This window comes from Sceloporus undulatus, chromosome 1 (genome assembly GCF_019175285.1).
Source record: "Sceloporus undulatus isolate JIND9_A2432 ecotype Alabama chromosome 1, SceUnd_v1.1, whole genome shotgun sequence".
In the NCBI taxonomy this organism is placed as follows: domain Eukaryota; kingdom Metazoa; phylum Chordata; class Lepidosauria; order Squamata; family Phrynosomatidae; genus Sceloporus; species Sceloporus undulatus.
Window position 1 is genome coordinate 138,420,051 of NC_056522.1, and position 20,561 is coordinate 138,440,611.

General features: G+C 39.2%; 1 protein-coding gene across 1 annotated transcript in view; it reads left to right on the plus strand.

Annotated features, from left to right (window-relative positions):
• The window catches only part of ARHGEF10 (Rho guanine nucleotide exchange factor 10), a 144,794-nt gene extending 124,709 nt beyond the window's left edge, over positions 1–20,085 (plus strand). Inside the window, exons 28-29 of the mRNA XM_042443452.1 lie at positions 11,938–12,060; positions 16,030–20,085. Coding sequence (XP_042299386.1) covers positions 11,938–12,060; positions 16,030–16,532 — 626 coding nt within the window. The 3' untranslated portion in view covers positions 16,533–20,085. The remainder of the gene's footprint in view (positions 1–11,937; positions 12,061–16,029) is intronic.
• The last annotated feature ends 476 nt before the right edge of the window (positions 20,086–20,561 follow it).

The following is a 20,561-nucleotide window of genomic DNA, read 5'->3' on the forward strand; positions in this document are numbered from 1 at the left end:
GATAACAAATGTTTGAAGCTTAACTTCTTGAGGAATGGGATGACTGTCATGTTTGATCGTGATTCATTTAGTCATTATATTTGCCATTTAGTGTCATCTAATTTAGTAGTGGATTTGTAATTGGAATTTAACACCTATTGATGCAGTCATGTTTTCATGTCTTCCTGTATTAAAAATGCAAAAGAAACATGGTCTCTCCTGACTCAGTGAGATTAAGCCTTCATTACAGAAGGTTTGATTTGATATGGTTTCTTCTGTTTTGGTTGCTTGCTTTTCTTGTTGAATATCTAAGCAGGGTTATTAATGCATTGACGATACAAGAGTTTAACAGTGTCAGTTGAGCTGGGAGCACAGCCCTCCATATTGTTTCTGTTGGGGCAGTCCCATGCATTTTATCCTGTGTTTTTCTCATTTGTCAGGGGAAGGCTTTCTCTTAGTCTTGCCACTATCAAAGGCTCGCTTGATGAGGATATGAGAGAGACCTTCTTGGTGGCTGCTCTCACCCTGCGAAACTCCCATCCACAGGAGGCTAGACTGACCCCCTCCCTGCTTTCCTTTCATTGGCAAGCCTATATGTTTTTATTTAAGGAAGCATTTAAAATACGATCACATCACAGTGGTTTTTATATTGAGCAAGTGTATTGCCTTTTAACTTCCATTACATTTTAAATGCAATTTTATAGATATATTTTAGGTGATTTTTACTGTTTTAACTTTTATTGTAATGCTTTTTAAATCTGTAAGCCACCTTGGGTCCCTTCAGGGAGAAAGGTGGCATATAAATGAAATTAGTGAACAATAAATAAGTAAATTTGTGCTGTTGGCCCTCTAAATCCATGGAGTCAACCATCCATGGCTTGAAAATATTTTTTTAAAAATAATTCCAATAAGACAACCTTGATTTTGCCATTTTATATAAAGGATACCATCCACAGATTTTGGTGTCCATGGAGTATCCTGGAACCAAACCCCAGCGGATACCAAGGGCCCACTGTGTTTGTTTATTTTTTGAGCACTGTTATCCTGCTCAACTGAGATCATATAAACAGTTTATTAAAAAATAAGTTTAAAAAGGCAGTCCTTGCCCACAGATTGCAATGTAAAAGGATAACTGAGAAAGAAGACGCTATGGGAAAGAAAGAGGGGCAAAGCAAATAGGCCTCTTCAAGGAAGTAGGGGGTGGATGGGAATGGCCTGGGTTGGTTTTCCACCTCACCTTCCTCTGCTGCTGTCTATTGAAATGGCTACTGTTGATGACAGACAGGAGACTTTGAGGAGGGGGTCTTGTAGCAAGGCTGATGGATGGGACCAGCACATCTCTCTCTCAGTGGCAGCCTCTTGGAGCTAAGAGCAAATATCATCAAAAGAAGGGAGTGCCCAGGGAAGGCAAGGAATACATGCTTTCATCTTCACACTTAACCCTTGCTGCCACTTACTTTAAGCACTTTCTTTCTAGCCTAGTTCATTGTCCAGTCTCAGAACCACAGTGAGAGAGAACAGCATAAAATCAATAGACTATATTGAGAAAAGATAAGGGGGGAAAGGTTTTTCCTCACTCCCATCACCCATGTACTCCTTTCAAAAGATGTCCAGTCCCTGCTTTATATGTCAATATGATACTTCTGTGAACACTTACCATAACATATCTTGTTTGGGTCTCTGTATAAGAGATGAGGTGCTCTGTTTTACTAGCTGAATACCTATCTGGTAATATATTAGAACAGTCCAAGCTAAGGCAGCTGACAGTAGAAACTATAACTATAAAATTGCCATTAACTTCAGTCTTTATTTCAAGCAGACCATAGAACAGCAGGATTGTGTGCTTCTTCTTTTGTTATTATTGTCTTCACGCCAGTTGCACCACAGGGTAAGAATATTAGATTAAGGTAGGATCTATTGAAAGAGGATGGCGTTGGAAAGGAGGAAGAATCAGAAATACCAGGAAACACAAACATAGCCCAGAGTGTTTCATTTAGCCAGCCACAACAGGATAAGACTGAAACTCCTATCTCTCCAATCTTTTCTAAACATGAGCTAAAGAAAGAAATCCTTAAGCTGTAACAGACTCTTATTACTCTTAAAGGAAAACACCAATAAAAGAAACAGGTGGCCACATAGATAGACATGGCCGTGGTACCTTTTTGGTTTATCATTCCTATAATCTTCAAATAGGGACATTTTGGTTTATGAATTAGGGAAATTTACAGTGTCAAAACTGCTTTGTTTCAGCTGCACAACTGTGTTCTTTAAGAGATTTTTGGACTTCAGCAGCCAAAATCCCAGACTATTGGCCAAGATGGCTGAGGCTTCTGGGAGCTGAAGTCCAAAATCTCTTAAAAGGCACAGTTTGGGGACCACTGGTTTAGACTGTTTCTTGGGGTTATAGTTCTCCTTAATGGACCATATTTTAGATCAAATGTGGCAACAATTTGCCATGTGATTACAAGGATCATACAATTCCCTTGTTGCGACAGCTCAAATGCCCCCTGGTCTGTTTTCAGGCACAATTAAACATACAGTCAGCTCTCCATATCCACAGATTTTTAATCCATGGATTCAACTGTCCACAGCTTGAAAATATTTTAAAATTATATAAATTTCAAAACGCAAGCCTTAATTTTTGACATTTTATATAAGGGACATCATTTTATTGTGCCATTGTATTTAATGGAAATTGAGCATCCATGGATTTTGGTATCCACAGGAGGTCTTGGAACCAAACCCCAGTGGATCCCAAGGGCCCACTGTATTGGCTATGACTTACCTAAGAAGCATTTATACAAACTTCATTTATATACCACTTCATACCTCCTAAGCAGTGTCTGAGTGGTTTACAATTGTAAACTAATTTGCCCCCAGCAATCTTGGTACTCATTTTAGCAACCTTTGAAGGATGCAAGCCTGAGTCAAGCTTGAGCCCTTTTGCTGGTGTTGAACTCACAAACTTGTGGTTTAGAGTGAATGGCTGCAGTATGGGCATTTAACCACTGTGCCACCAGGGCTCCTTACAGCTTTTGTCCAGGCTATCTGACAGACTGTGTCTTCCTGTATGAGGTTGTCATGACCCCAAGATCTTCAGGAGAGACTCTTCTTTCAGTCCCACCAGCCTCCCACATATGATTGGTGGGAATACAAGATAGGACTTCCTCAGTGGCTGCCCCTAGGCTCAGGAACTCCTTCCCTAGGGAGGCTGAAAAGTGCTGTGCTTCCATTGGTAGGCAAAGATTTAAGAGTGTATTGTACCATATTAACTGCTTTTTATCCCTTTAAGGTTATGTTTTAAATAATCTTAATAGTTTAATTTTGTTTTAATGTTGATTTTTTTTTTACTTTTTAATTATGATTGTTTTAGTTTGTAAGCCATTTTGTGTTCCAGTCTTGGGGAAAAGGTGGTGGTGGTTGTTTTTTTTTGGGGGGGGGGGGGTAATTAATAATACCAACAATATTACAGTCACTGTCCCAGCTTGTTCATCTTGTAGACGTCTAGAGATACTTTTACAAAATAAATTTTGACATCCAATAATATAATGGGAGCCAGCATGGTGTAGTGGTTTGAACGCTGGACTACGACTGGAGATCAAGGCTCGAATCCCAGCTCAGCCATATAAACCTATTGGGGTGACCTTGGGCATGTCTCATTTTCTCAGCCTCAAAGGATGGCAATGACAACCCCCCTCTGAAGAAATTTGCCAAGAAAACTCCATAATAGGGTCACCCTAGAGTTGCCATAAATTGGAAATGACTTGATGGCACACAACAACAAAAACAACAATATAATATCTGTTCTTAACAAATAATAAAAAGACCTGTTCTGGTTTAATGATTTGTTACAACTTTGTAAATCTCTGCTTCTGTTATCATATCTGTTGATCATGTGTTTTTGTAATGATAGTGCTGAACACAAGTGTGGTGGTTTAAAGGGATGGAGAAGTCCATTGAATGAACTGAGTTGGTAATGCATAATTTGGCTGTTTGCCCAATTGGTAAGCTTGAAACCATAGGGCAGCAGACAAGATTATACAGTTCTACAATGGAGTTAATGTGACACCTTCTCTCACGCCATTTTGCTTCATCCAAGGAGCCTAAGATGATCTGTAAGAATTTGTCTTACAGTTCACACTGTGGACTTTCATAAATCCATGTAAATTTGTATTGTTTGATGAAATACATTTGCATATACTGTGCTATATTCTAAAGCCAATCATTTTTTCCTTTGTCAGAGAAGTTTGATAAAACTCACACCCTTTCACAATAATTCTGCTGGCTCTTAAGAAATTGTTCCTGGTGACTGCTTACCTATGTAACAAAGAATAATTTCCACTCTCTGTCTTGTAGTAGGACACATGTGTTTCCTGGAGACTGAGAGGGAGATAGGTAAACATTTCCTCACTAGGGAAAAGAAAAGCAGTACAATAATACTGCCTTGTAACATACTCTCTCTTTCTAAATATCCACTTTATTTTTTTTCCTAAAGGAGAGGGTAGATTTGAGCAAAGTTATCGAACACAGAGGAGTTTATCAGACAAGGGGAATTGGAAGTATAATCCGATGGCAATCTGAACACAATCATGGGGTTTAACTTTATTGCGTGATAGACCATCACACGCAAATTTGGGCAATGGGAAGTCAGTCCGAACGCAATCATGTGGTTTCACGTTATTGCGTGATACACTGCCACACACAAATTGGGGCAATGGCATGCTATTTTCAGGCAATGGGGAGCCAGTTCGAATGCAATGTGCATTCACGTAATTGTGCTAAACTAGCGACTTTAAGTGAATGTGTTCTGGCCCCACTTTCTTTTCATTCGAATTTAAGAGAAATTCCTCCCATTTGATGAACTCCTAGAGATCTGTGCATTGTGAAATTGGGTGATGCTGGAGGTTTCCTTTAGCAAGGAAAATGAAACAGGGTTTTCTGTTAATTTGGCAATGCAGAAAATGAAACTATGAAATGCTAAGATTGTCATCTAAATAAATTTGTAACCTGTGGTGATACTGATAAATTGATGCTCTAGAATTAGAAGAAACAATTTGATTTGGCTCCTAGATAACAATAAATGACATGAGGCGTGGTAGTGTTAATACAGATACGGACCCTGGAATGGGGAGGAGGAGCATGTGGAGCTTGAGTCTGCCTAAACTAGGCTGAGACACTGAGCCCACCCCTGCCCCATGATCTGGGAAAATTGGACCATTAAGGGCCAAAACACATTGCAGATATAATCCAGTTTGAGACCGCTTTATCTGTCCTGGCCTAATGCTAGGGAATGCTGGGAACTGTAGATTTGTGAGAGATGTAGCCTTCTGTGTCAGAGAGTTCTGGTACTACAAGAAACTACAGTTCCCATAATTCCTTAACACTGAGCCAGGGCAGTTAAAGCACTCTCAAACTGGATTATTTCTGCAGTGTGCTTTGGCCCGAAGTCTCCTACATTGTTGATGCCCCCTCTCAGGAAATATATGCCAGAAGTGTGCTAAATGATCAAGTGCACAAAATCTTTTAAGAGAGTGTTTGTTGATGAGTACTTCTACGAACAACCAAGGCTGTCTGCCATCTGTCTGTCTGTACTTACTTTGGAGGTAAGCTGCACTGAACACATGGAGGGCACTACTGTGTACATGTGTTACATCTAAGAATCTTCTTGTTTAAGGATGTTAAGTGGTGGTAATAGATAGGAAAATTAATTTGCCTTCCCCTTGCAAGTACCTATAAGCAAGTAAAATTAATAACGGTCTGGGCCATTGTTGAGTCCTGCCCCTGCCCCACTCCCACACTTTTAAAAATAGGTCTAAGATATCTGAATGTAGAGAGATGTGAACTTGGAAATCCCTTGTTCAACTGCAGCAATTCACTGGGTAACATTATATCAGATGTGATTTTTTTATATTGTAATATATGTGAAATACCCTAAATACTTGAAATATGTGATAAATTGCAATAGTATGATGGTCAAGACTCTCTGTTGTAAAGTATTATTTTAGAGCATTTTATTATCAGAATGTTCCTTATTTCCAGTAGTCTGAATTATTGTCATTAAGGCAATAATATGATAAACATCTTGTATGTTATGATTCTTTAAAGGGTATATTCCTGTTTTTCTCTATTTGAATGACAGGATAGGTTAGTTTATCCTTCAGAGCTGATTGTCAAGCCTTTCAACTGTCCCAAATTAAAAGGGACAGTCCCAGTTGATCCTCTGCTGTCCCACTTTTTTCAGCTACCTCTTAAAATGCCCCAGTGTCTCTCTCTTCTTCCCACTTTTCCCCTTTTCTCCTCAGCTTATTTAAGCTGCTATAAACTGAGTTCAAAGTGCAGAAATAGTACATATCCAATTAACTGAGCAGAGAGGAGAGGAAAGAAGGAATTGGAATTCTACCTTTCACAGTAGACTCGGGCAAAAGCAAACTGCTGCAGCCTCTTAACTCGTGTGTTCCTTCTAAGTAATAATTTCTGCCATCTCGACCCCATTCTGATATTGCTTGGCCTCCTGTGTCCAAGTTTCATCTGGGAAATATTGGAGGGTATGGATTATAAATTTTGGATTATTATATACTGAATTTCTCGGGAATTCTTTCTGAAAACAGCCAAAAGAAAGAAATTTTGCAAAGCTGAACACTTTCTAGTAGTATATACTTACCTGGAAAAGTCCATCTAAATAATCTTGTGCTGTATCATCTTGCATTTATTACGTGCTTTAAATGTTCACATCCCAAACAGGTGTTTCCTCGTTTCCCAACTATTCCATCACTGAAGAGCAGGGGATTTCCGTTTGACCTCACTTCCAATTGTTTATTCCCAAGCACACCTCCTATGTTCAAAATGTTAGATTCCTGAATAATTGTTTGCAATTTTCACATGTGGAAACAATGTTATTTGAGTGATACAAACCACCAGTTAGATGTTTCTGTAGTTTCTGGTTTCCCATGGCTGGCCACAACTCTATTTCCAAATGCTAATGATCAACACAAATTTGCTCAAGCATAGTAGAAAGAAGACAGTAAAGAGAGCACGTTGTTAATATAGGTGTGTCTGTGATTTTGATTTCATTTATTTGGCAGCTGAGGGGAAGCACAGCTTCTGTGCTTTACGTGAGGGTTGGACATCATATGTGCCAACTACCATCTGCTCTGGCCAGCACTGGTAATGGTGAAGCATGTGGTCCAGTAATTTTTGCAAGGCTGCATGATTCCAACTTCAGCCTTAGGGTTGCTGTAATCTGACTCCTGCCAAAAAACCTCATGGAGAAGGTGAAATGGCTACATTAGATCTTAGACCACCAACCATTTGAGCAAGGGAAATAGGTTTACCATGTAAACTCTGATTATTAACTGTGTATGTGTTGTGCTGAATTATGCTGCAGAGGAGCTAGACAATGAACTATTAAAAGCTATTTTCTCCCAACAAACAAAACAAACTGATGAGAAAATGATGTAAAGGGGATCAGCTGTTTGGCAGTGGCTCAGGCAAATGGTGGTGAGGCCAGGCTGACCAACAACTTATTTTCTAATGTCGGTTGTGCCTTCAGTTCTGTTATGAATGATATTTATTGTAAAGACTATGTAGCAGCATTGAAATTTTATAATCAAACAGCTCATTGGCAAGGGAGAAAGGTTGCTACCAGACATACTGTGAAAACAAGCAGTTTGGCATTCAAGTGCACAGCTACAATTACGGTCTACAGTCCAAAGAGCTGACTTTCATAGCCACAGTGCTAGGAATTCCTGGTAACTAAACTGTGAGTCTAAAACAATAAAGTGGTAGTGACTGCAGAAGTAGCTGGAAGTTTGCCCTGTGCTGCTACTGGAAGGAACCACACAAACATATACAGGAATACTGTTCTGCTAGCTTTATTAGAGGCCTCCACATCTCATGTCATCCCTACTAAAGACAGTGAGTTTGCCCATGCCTCATATGCAAGGTCTGATCTTTTGAGAGATAGATTAACAAGATTACTTCCTCCTACCAAAACAAAACAAAAATACCCCATGAAATACATTGGTTTTCCATGTATAGTCACATCCCACACCAGGTTATCCATGTGGATATTTTAAGTCATTCCACATTGTTTTTCTGTAATACTGTTGGGCAATGTTGGTGGGCCTAGGGGCCAATTTTCTGACCCGATGCCCTCCAGAAGCTACACAGACTGCCAAAAAAGCCAGAAAGTGGCTGGAAATCCACTCTTGGTTTTGAAAGATTGATATTTTTATTTTGTTTTGATCTATAACTATGCAGAGAGAGCCCTGCTTCCAGGAAAAGACATTCCCCTTTTCTGCTAGAAAAAGGGCAATCTAGATAGCTTTCAGGAGCAGAGATTTCAAAAATAGCATTGGCATCACCCTGTGTCCAGCTCTACTCTGCACTATGTTTTACTGTAGAACATGTCTAGCTTGGAACATGCAAGTGCAGAACTGCTCAGCATTTTATTTATTTGTACTCACTAAATTATGGTAACAAACTGCATTCTAGGTGGGAGGGAGAACTATAGTTTGACTTCTCAGTAATTTGGAATGAGTGGTCACACTCATTCATGCAATGAATGAGGGGATTATGATGCTGTACTCGATATCCATGATGAATCTGTTCCGGACACACCTCCACCCACGCGGATACCAAACTCCATGGGACCTTGTCCCATTGTCCCCAGTGGTGGCACATGTAACCGACCATGCTGCCATTAGAGACAACGGGATTTCAGGTGAAGTCTCATTGTCCCCAAGGGTGGCACTGTCATGTCCACGCACCACCACTGGGGTCAGTGGGGGCTGTCACTAGTGGCAGTGCGGCTACATGCACGTGCTGCCATTGGGGACAATAGGGGCTTACCATCCGCAGATGCTTAAATTCGTTGATGGCAAATCTGTGGATACCAAGGTCCCACTATATTCAGATACTGAAAAAAATAGGCCTGATATACAAATATGCAAATCCTCCATGCAAAGGCAGATCCTGAGATAATCAGAATTCCTTCACTCCCTAGTGTAAAGAAACCCTGCATAAATAGATCTATATGCAAAGTTGGCTCCTTCACACAACGACAAAATGTGTGACGGAATGTCTGGTTACACAGTGTGTCTCCATTGTGCATAAATCACCTCTAATCCCCCCCTCCACGCAGCTATGGTAGAATGTGTATGCTGCCCACATCTATAACACATCTGTTAGGAAGAGGGGATGACTGCTCTTTCTCTTTGTGCCAATTTCCCCAAATAAAATGTCCATCCTCAGCTACCATTTGTCTTGTAATGGATAAAGGCAGAGGTACCTTTTTACTTCACCTGTAGGTAAAACAGGTTGAGCAGACTATATGAATTTGATTAAGGAAGCAGTTAAAGACCCCACAGCAGTATTTCATGGAGGGGGTCACAACAAATCTATTGAGAGGTTAAATTATGGATCTGTCAAGATATATGTTGCTTGAACATATTGATTTTATTTACTTAATGGCACACAGGACTGCAGCTTCAGAGAGGAAAAACTTTACTATAACTGATCATCTGATTTATCTGAGTAACTTAATCCTTAAATTTAGAAGAAGGAAGCAATTACCTGCCATATGGCTTCCATATTCATTTTGAAGCATGCTCCTTTGTTCAAAAAAAGCAAGGGAGCAGGAATTTGCAGGTCCTCATCTTGAGCCATATTGTTTCCTATATTGCAAGTGACTGTGTTTTCCTTTTATGCCCTCTCACTGTTTCACAGTCACTTGCATTTGGATCTCATATTACCCCAGCCTGCCCTTCCATATAGGAAATACTAATTTGGGAGAAAGAGAAAATACAATCATGGATGGCCAACTCTTGCACTCCAGATGTTTTTGGACTGCATCTCCCATAATCCCTCACCATTAACTGTATTGAGGATAATAGAAACACTTCTGAAAGGCTGCAGTTGCCCAATCCATACTTATTACTACAGTATCATGACTGTTCATAAAACTTGGGTCTATGCACTGCTTTTGACCCCTTCCACTGGGAAACAGACTTTGGCTAGACACACATCAGCTTCAAATTATATGATTATGTTTGTAATAAAGTCAGTATAAATAATTTCCATATGATTGAAATAATAACAGGCTTCCCCTCAGAGTTTCATCCTCCTCCTCCTCATCATCATCTTTGCACCTGGCATCAACACTTTTAAGTCTTATTTTTCTTATGAAAATATTTTCTCCATACATGTCTGTATATTTTGACTTTCACAAACAACTGTGGGCCAGAGCTTCTGGCATTGTTTGAGAGGCCTGGTGACCTTCCCCTGACAGATGTCTTCCACTTCTTTCCAGCTGTGATCATCTTAGTGTCATTCACCTTTTGGCTGGAAGAACAGACATTTCAGTCTCTTTCAAGGCTGCCTCTCTGATCAGTTTTGACAGAGCACATGGGCATTCAACCATTTAAAGAGCCAGTACATCCCTTTCATAACTGTCTGATCATACATTTTAATAGCCTTCCTTAGCATTCACATAAGTAATTTCCTTTAAGCACAAAGTGAAAGGATGCCTTATTCATGCAATACTCTTAAGCAGAAGCAAGAGTAAAAAAAAAAAAAAGCTCCACAAATTCCATTAAGCAAAACAGGTTCACCATTGCACAGTGCAATGGGGAAAGGTTAAAAACAGCTCTGCAGCTAAAATACTGTCTCTAAAGCTATGTGGGAATCAGTGAGGCTCTCTTACTCCCTCTTTGTTAAAGACCTTTCTTCAGAATGATACAGTTGTAGGAAACTCACACATTAACAGAACTCTATAACTGTGCAATTAATAAATGGATAGCAGAGGGACTGAACCAATGAATCATCTAGTAGATAATATAACCTATGAAGGTAAAGGTAGTCCCTTAATGTGAATGTAGTCATAACTGACTGTAGGGGGTGGTGCTCATCTCTGTTTCTAAGCCAAAGAGCCAGTGTTGTCCAAGGACTGCTGTGGTGGTCATGTGGACAGCATAACTGCACCAAACGTTGTTACCTTTCCACCAAAGTGGTACCTATTTATCTACTTGCATTTGCATGCTTTCAAACTGTTAGGTTGGCAGAAGCTGGGACTAGTGACAGGAGCTCACCCCATCAGGCAGCAGTTGGGCCTTGAACTGCCAACCTTCTGGTCTTCTGATCATCGGAACTGGTGTCTTAACCACTAAATCATTGCATCCTTTAACATATCCTATACTGGAGTACCAATTTTGAATATAAGGGTAGGCATGAAGGGGAAATTGGAAATAGTAATAAGCGAATACTATAGGGCCTAAGTACCCCAAAGCAGGGGTTCCCAACCTGTGCTCGAAGAAGCCCTTATGGTTCTGTGTGCACTTCCCAGGTACTCCGCTGCATCTCCAGAAAAATGAAAGAAATAAAAATTGAATGATATGAAATGAAACACCATTAACTTGTAAGACATAGGGTAGACTTCTTAGAGGCTCCACCATAGAAATAAGGGTTCCGCAAGTCAAAAAGATTGAGAACCTCTGCCCTAAAGGCACCAGATCCTGTCTGATTTTTGAAGCTAAGCAGGGTCAGTCCTTGTTTGTACTTGGATGGGATACTGCGAATGAATACCAGGTGCTGTAGGCTATATTTCAGTGGAAGGAACTGGCAAAACCACCTCTCAGTATTCCTTGCCTAAAAAAACCCTATGAAATTCATGGGGTTGCCATAAATTGATAGACAGCTTGAAGACACACACACTCAGGGCCATTATTTGTGAAGGAGGTCAGGGTAGGTACTCTTTATTCTCACGTTTTATTGTGTTGCATGCTGTGATCACTTGATCTGTTAATTAGCAATGTTGATTTATTGTTTTTATGTTTAAAAGAAAAGGAAAAAAAACCTCTTATCCATCCTTTTAATTAAGTAGTCTGCTTTGCAACAGGGTCAACTTTTACAACTGCAGCGCTCATGATGGGGGAGTAAATCTTTGGTTTCTAAATCTTTCAGGACAGCAGCGTGTGTCTGTAACCAGCCTCCTGGTATGCCATGGCTTATTGCTGGTTGGAACAAATCTGGGGATTATAGTAGCTCTGCCAGTTCCTCGTTTGCAAGGAATTCCAAAAGTAACTGGTGAGTAGAATGTTAGAGCTTTAGTAAAAATGAAGAGAAAGTGACCTATACTGACTGTTGTTTAAACAAATGTGCAGCAATTGATGTGATACTGTATAATTGTAACTCCTTGGTGCTGCTGTTTCTTTCTTAAAAGACCTTTATAAACTGTAGCTCTCCCACACTTTTCTGATCTGCTTGTTAAGACTTAAGCCTACCAAGATTAAGCTACTTTTATGTAGCAAATGGGATTTCGGCAGCTTCTTTAATGGAGTAGGCAGCCAGACATGGACATTTCTCTGTCCACATGAGGTTGTTCTTTCTGACTGACCTGTGTGAGGAAATTTTTACTTATAAGGATGTTCTTGTATATATTAAGACTTTCTTTGCTTGTTAGGAATTGCTAGAAAGGAATACAGTTGACCCTCCATTTTCATGGGGGATCTGTTCCAGAGGGAGGGCCCCCCCACAAAAATGGAGCCTCGCGCATATTCAAGTCCCATAGGTTTGTATGGGGCACGGCTCCATGTGCACACACCATTGAAAATAGTGCATGTCCCCCCCCCCCTCGGATATTCAAGATCATGGATCTCAGATCTGCAAGGTAGGAGGGATGACTGTAATTTGATTTTAATGAGAAACCCTGGTCTGAATGATCTGATATATACAGATATATATTTCATAAATATAAAATGAAACTTTGAGGGCCTGTTAGTAATTATGCATTGTATATTTGATAAACAATCAGAGGGTCCTTTTAAATAGCTCATAAACTTCTAAATCTGAAGCGCTTATATTGTTTAAGCTTTTAACGTAAGGAGCAATGGCATGGACAATCTTGACTTGGATAGTCAATGATACATCTTTACATTTGAGGATGTAATCTAGTTCCTTTATAGCTGCACTGCCAAGTCCTAGTCTGCACCTAAGCTGCAGAATTAATGCAGTTTTACCCCGCTTTAATTTCCATGGCTCAGTGTAATGGAATTTTGGAAATTGTAGTTCCGTGAGACATTTATCCTTCTCTCTCAGTCAGCTCTGTTGCCACAACAAATGATGATTCCCAGAATTGCACCGCATTGAGCCAAGGCAGTTAAAGTGGGGTCAAACTTCATTAATTCTGCAGTTCAGCAGCAGCCTTCTTCTTCTGGTTTCTTGACTGCAGTCTCCAGTTTGATTAATGACTGAGCCAAGGTTTAGAAAATCTTTATCTTAATGTCTTTATTGTCTTCTTTAAAGTTATATAAATCATCTGTGGTCATTATTTCTTTGTTTTCTTTAATGTCTTTGAACTTTCTTCCTTCGCTTTCTTCTATGTCATGGAAGCCAAGGCTCTGAATTTGCAAGACCTGAGTAGGGCTGTTGATAACAGGGTGACTTGACTTAATGCCTTATTGCACAAGGCTCCTGAAACGGTACAAAAGGGGCCGGGAAGGTAATGGAGTGAGTGAGGGACACATTTTACTGCACACAAGAAGTCCCCATTCTGTTCTGTTCCCCATCCGTCCCAAAGGAAGAGATTTTTGAGAACTGTTCAGAACAGTTTTCAAAAACTCCTCCTCTGGGATGGATGGGGAACAGATGGGGAATGAAATAGGGACTTGCAGCAGTGTTCTGGGTATGATAAAATGTGTCCCTCACTCGTTCTGTTCCCTTCCCAGCCCCTTTTGTACTGTTCCAGTCAGGCGTGTGTGATAAGGCTCTTAGACTCATAGAGTTGCCATAAGTTGAAAGTCCACTTGATGGTAGTTAACAATAATAACACTTAAACAACTCTGCATTGTTTTTCAAGGATGGTATTGTTAAACTAATCAACTACTTTTAAAGACTAGTCTAGATGTTAATAGGCTAATAGGTAAATTGCATAGGTAATAGGTAAATTAGCATAAGTAAATCCACATGTTAATAGGTAAATGGGTTAACAGGTAAATAAATAGTTTGAAATCCCATAATTTTTATTTTAGAATACCACAATAATTATGTACTTTGCAAAAGAAATGTCACTGCTTCCAGTTCCTGAATTTTGAAGCTTTCATCTGGCTTGTCCAGTAAGGTTTAAATTCCATTTCATTGTTGCCAACACTAACAAGTAAATATGCAACAAAGTGTAGAATAAGATGAATTTAAAACAAGAACTATGGAGACAGCTAGTAATGTTAAAACAGTGACCATGCCAACTAAAACAAGTCATCTGATTCCTTTACTCATGATATTGTGAAAACAGAGAACAAAGTATGAACTGTATGTCAGCATCAGCTCTGCATGCTCTAATTATTTATTATTTGTTCTAAAGTCAAAAGGTAACTTCAGTATACATTTTATTGGTTTTGAGAACTTTTTAAATCTGTTATTATTCATCTGCATTAATCCTGGGAGAGGATTTAGGAATAATATCAATTCTGCTATTTCAGACTGAAGTGGATGATCAAAAGTTGATGCCTCCCTATATTAAAAACATAGTTAGAAAAATAGCTCAGAAGGAAAGGGGCATTTCTATTTGCTGTGGTTTGTTTGTTTCTGTTTTTTTAATGGAGAAGAGCATTCAAAAATAGCATGGCCCAGCTGCTGTCTGAAGAGGTGCAGCGTAGTCATTGTTTTTCCATATGTAGACCCAGGGGTAGGTGAGCAGGAAGGAAGGGTAGCAGCAGGGAAAGATCAGAAGATATGGAATGAGAACCAAAATCACAGAGAGACCCCTTGTTTGGCATGAGTTGTAAGATAACCTGCAAAAATGTAGAGTACAGGCAACAGGGGTCCACTAATCAGCAGAAGTCTATTTAGTTCAAAGTAGCAAAGAACTGTAGCAAACACCTGCTATGGATTGCCATCCAAACCTAGTATTGGGGTGATGAAGTTGATTCCATTTACCATTCTCACTGAGTAGATCATCACACTGGCTTCAATCCAGATATCAGATGAATAGAGCCAGCCTAAGCTGTGTAGAAGCAGACATTCCCTCCTCATTCTTCCAGAGCAGCCTTCCCTTTCCAGAATGCTACTCATAGGTTTGTAAAATCTTCTGAATAGGGTAGGCCGTTGTTTAGGTGGAAGGAGAATAACCCCCTCAAATTGAGCTGGAATTTGTGTGAGAAAACTTTCCATCTGCAGAATGCAGCTTTTGGATCTAAGTCATAGAGTTTCCCCATGTCAGCAATAATTCCTCAGCAGGAGAAATGGTCGCTGAACCCATGCTAATCTAACAGTATCCATGTTAACCTAACAGTATACAAAGACTGAGTTAACTTAGTCAGGTCTTTGTTCAGTGCTGCATAGCTGCCAGTTAAATAGAAGAAAACCTAATGAAATAATATCCAAACTAACAAGAATTCTATTTTTAAATTGTGTTCAGGCTTGTAGAAGTGAAAGGCAGGTGAGATGGGGAACTGGTCATTCCAAACATCCCCCAACCCAGAGCAGGGATAGGTTGGCCTATGATCTCTCTGGGTTGCACCTGTGCATATATTTGTTTCCTGTTGGATGATACAGAACCAATTGTGTCTGTTAGTTTAGAATACATTTACAAGTGTCATGCCTCACCCATTTTTCATTTCCCTATTACAGTTGAACCTCCAAATTTGTAGGAGTAAGGAGCTCAGGACCTCTGCAAAAATGTGAAAACTGTAAATATCTTCTCCCCCCACACATACATACACACCTTCATTGTTAATATTTAACGGTAGCCACCCACTTCTGCCTTTGGAACAAATGAGCACAAGATCCTTTGAGACCCTGCTACATCACCTGTGCTCACTCATTTCAAAGGCCGTTTCCCCACCTCCGGGGAGCATGGCTGCCACATCCTCTGCCTTTGGAATGAGTGAGGGAAAGATGCTTCTCTTCCCTCCTTCCAATGGCAGAAATGGATGGTGATTGGACTCCTCGATATTTAGGGAGCGTGGCTGCTGCCCCTTTGTATATTCCAGCCACTGCAACTCAACCTTTTCTGGCTAACAGACTATTAATTATTTTCTTCATCTCATTTAACTGCAGGAAGAGGAATGGTCTCTTACCATGCACATAATGGCCCTGTTAAGTTCCTTGTCATGGCCTCTGTGACAAGCAAGCGAAGCAAAAACAAACCAAGGCATCCACATTCAGGACTGAAAGATGATGATGAAAAGAGCGTTGTTCCCAGTGAGAGGCCGAGCTCTACTCAAAGCAACCCAAGTGACAGTGCTGTTTGGCTAGGAGGTTCTGTAGGATCCATTGCTCAAAAAAGTGACTTGTCTTCATCTTCTGGGTCTCTAACATTGTCTCATGGATCCAACACAACTGAACATAGGCCTGAGGAGAGTGCTGTCTATGAGCTTTTGAAAGAAGTCTCTCTTAGCCAGGGTAAAAAACGTCGATCCAAAGAAGGGAAAGCTATTTCTGTCTTAGTCATCTCTGGAGGACAAGGACACAGAAGAGTGAACAAGAAGTCAAAGCAGCAGCGTCCCGATGAACTGGTTTCATCTGTGATGGTTTGGCAGATTCCACTGTTAAAGATCTAAAACCATGAAACCCTGTGACTCTCCAAAAGACATCTGTTTTAGTTTTAGAAGGCTAAATCCATTAGAGTGAACTTTCTTCAAAAGAGAATTCTGATGCCGCCATCTCAATATAAGTTCTGAGTTAAGTGTTGATTGTGAAGCTCTACTTATAAGACTAGATTTTGCTGAACTCTGTGGGTTTGTTTGGTTAAGGCACCTACAGATACCCTAAGAAATCTAATTCAGAACTGTATTTGAAGATGTTTAATTCTAAACAGAAGCACTGTAATGGAAGGAGGGGGTTATTTCCAGTGGTTGGTTGGGGTTTGGTGGATTGGTTTTGTTTTGTTTGTTTGTTTGTTTGTTTGTTTGTTTTTACCATTTTGCCTTTATTTAATTTTCAGTTTATGGCTTGCAGAACACAAAATGAAGCAAGGATCAAACAGCATTCCAATGATGTCTCTTAAATAATGCCTACTTACAATGCAATATAATTCACATGCTGTTCATTTTACCAAATATTTTTGAGCAATAATTATTTGTGTGTAGTCTGCTAGATTAACTCCAAGGTGTATAGATACATTTGTAATATATTGCCTCAAGGGAGGGTTAGAAAACAAAAAAATATACTGCTTTATATACTGCTTCATATACTGCTTTAGGTTTATACCCTTTAAAGTGAACAGTTAATACTAATTGTAATATTTAGTATTTAAAAATCAATGTTAACAGAAAATAAATGTTTAAGATGTGAAACATGAAACAAATGTTTTACACCTTTTACTTATTAAGAGACCTTGTGGAATGGGTAAGTTAACAATTTGGTCATTCCCAACAGCTGGGGAAATACCTACACTGAATGCTCAGTTTAGTAACTACAGATAGTAGTTCATGTTCTGGTGCTCATTTGAGTGTAGTACATTTTGTTGCTGGCAATGGAATGTACCCCATTTATGGACAGAGCATACAGTATATGTTCTGAATAACATTGGGTTGGGGGTGGGAAAATCATACAGAAAGAAATGCAAAATGAACAGATATTTAATAGAAAGAAACTGTAACCTCTCCATAAAAATACAACACTATTCAAAACATCAATACCTGCTGACAGTTCACCATATTAAGGCAGGCTTTGATTGGGAATCAACTGATATGCACTTTTGCTATCAGTACAGGCAAAACACACTGCCTAATATACAGTATATGGAAAGAAGTATGCTATGATGTACATTTCCAGGTGGATTTCAGTGATGAGAATGTGATGTGTCACATTTGTAATGAGTTGTATTTATACTATACACTCCATTTCAAAACCCTCTGCGCATACCTAGGATTTAGTTGAAGGTAATAAAGCAGTTTCCAATTTGCTGTTACTGACAGGAGAAATTGTAACAGCTTGCAGCCTATAACTACAGGCAGCGTGGGACTTTGCAACCTATAGGGCTCTTGGAGCCTAGGTGAGAATGAGACAAGTGCTCAGCTGTATTCATACCACTCCTTAGCTGGCCACTTTACTGGGTAGATATGAGTTGGTAAAAACCACAACATTGTTTTGATCCATTTCACTGTATGAGGGAGAATGTCTGAGGGTTTAAATTTTCAGAAGCTGCAAGTAAATTGCTAAACCAATTATAATAGTAGATTCACAAGCAGTAGCTGGATCATATAAGTGATGTTGGACCACTCAGAGATCTAGTTTAATTCTTTTATGCATTGTTGTAAGGGGAATCCCAGTGGGAAGCTTTAAAATGGAAGGATGTATTATGGCCAGTTACTGTTAAGTGTACCTCTAAAACTGAGTCTAGATTTGGTCAAAAGTTAAGTAGATCCAGAGAAACCAATGGCACATTATTTAAATGATATCAAGGATGAGCTAGTCTGGATTCAACCCTATAGTTATGTAGGTTAAGAGTGTCATGTAGCAGGTCAGGGCACATAATCAGTTTGACAAGAGAAAAATTAGAGTTGATTTTACTGGAGATAAAGTAGAAGGTCTGTTACATGATCACTAAATGATTTGTAAAAGGTTGACAAGTATTTCTAGCTCCAGTTTATTTTTTTTATTTTTTTTTTACATTAGCAGCATCAGAAAAAGCTTCAAATCCCGCCCCCTTTCTTTTTTTAAAAATTAAATCCTGTCCCTTTTCTGAATCAGCCTCTGTAAATGTGGATCTGAAGTAAGTAACACCCAACTGAGTCTTGGGTCCAATAGTCAATAAAAAGAATATTGGGCTTCTATGAAAGCTAAGAATAAATAGGTTACCTCATGTCTCAACTTGACCAGCCAGTTCTCAATGATATCCAACTAATTCCAAATCTAGTCAGAATAATTCTTTACATTTGACTGCTGCTTTTGCCTTGCTGTAAACGGTTTTCATATGAATTAGGTGAACACATTATTTCAGGGAAAGGGAACATGTGGCTCTGTAGATGTTGTTGGACTGCAACTGCCAGGATAGGAAGCTGGTTATGCTATCTTATCATTGGCTATGCTGGCTAGAGCTGATGGGAGCTGAAGTGCAATAACAGTTGGAGGGCCACACATTCCTCAGCATTGTACAGAATGTGGACAAGGCCACTCATCCCTAAAACCAATCAATTAAATATGCATGCTTGCGTACTATTTGAAAAACCAATGGACTGACATAAATAATAAGTGGATTCACTTGCATTTGTCATTTATTGTAACATTTGGCATGTAGATGCCATAGTTGCATACCTCAAAGCTTTATGTAGCTCGTTATATTTCCTGCTCTGAGTAGCTTCATTATCATTCACCAGGTGGATCCAGAAAAACAAAACTAACTGTCTGATTTTGGAGGTTTTGGAGTTGTCTATCCTAAACAGAGTCCTCTGCCAGCAATATTTTCCCCATAGGGAATAGCGTTAGAAATGGAAGAAACTTTTAGAACTGGTTTATAATATGCCATTGCCTCTCTTTGGATCCCACCCATTAAGTTCTGCTGATAGAGATTCTGTGTATGCGCTGCTAGATGTTATAGCAAAGAAGAGCTTTAAAGTATCTTATAAAACTGTATGTAGGTATAGATTAAAATACTAACAAATTACTAAGTGCAAGATACAATATTTGCTTTGTAAAATACTGCAAAATGGTACTATATTGCAAATAATGTTTGATGGAAGCCAATAATAATGTACTTTTAGAGTCTACAAACAGAGGTATATATATATATATATATCTGTTGCTAGGAGGAACAGATTTTGTGTGTGTCTGACTCCACTTGAAAAAATGAAGAGAGAGAAAAATAGGAAGAAGGGGAAGTTGTGCAACCACTACATTGCATTCAGTATTTTCTAACATCTAACAGTGTATGCATTATACTCTGAGCCATAAAAATGTATGTGTATGTCCCACAACAAACTCAGCAAAACATTTATTAAATAAAACTGTGAATAAACAAGTCCTCAAAACATGTTAATTTTTTCATCATTTTATTAGTTGTAAGCCTACAAAAGGACTCTTCATATGTTGTAGTGTTCTGGCTGTAAATGTCCTCAAAAGGACTCTCCATAAATGGAGCTGAACAGGAATTCCAGTATATTAATATTAATAAACTAATAACTTTATATCAGGTCTGATGACACCTTAATACATTGGTGTGTATTGGTAAACTACTCAAAATTGCTTAGAAATCATGGAAGTGCTCTGGTTCCCATTACTAGGTGCAGAATGATGTTGCAAGAGAGCCCATCCTAGTTCTGGATTGCAACCCTAATAAATTCATAACTATATTTCTCAAAGCATTGGTGTAGTTGGAAAGCCTATTAATTGCAGTTAATCAGGCCCCATACATCCCATCAGTATTCTTTGAACCTGGGGCTATCAAAATGGGATTGATCACCTGGCAGATGACAAGGCATAGCTAATATGTATCCATCTTATAAGGGCTCCCAAGTTGGTGAACAAATAAAAACCAATTAAAATAATACAAAGATAAAAAACATTTTTTAAAAACATATTAAAATACTCTTTAAAAAGCTCCTAAAAGTAGTCCAAAAACAATCCTAGAATCCAGTTTTGAAATAGTT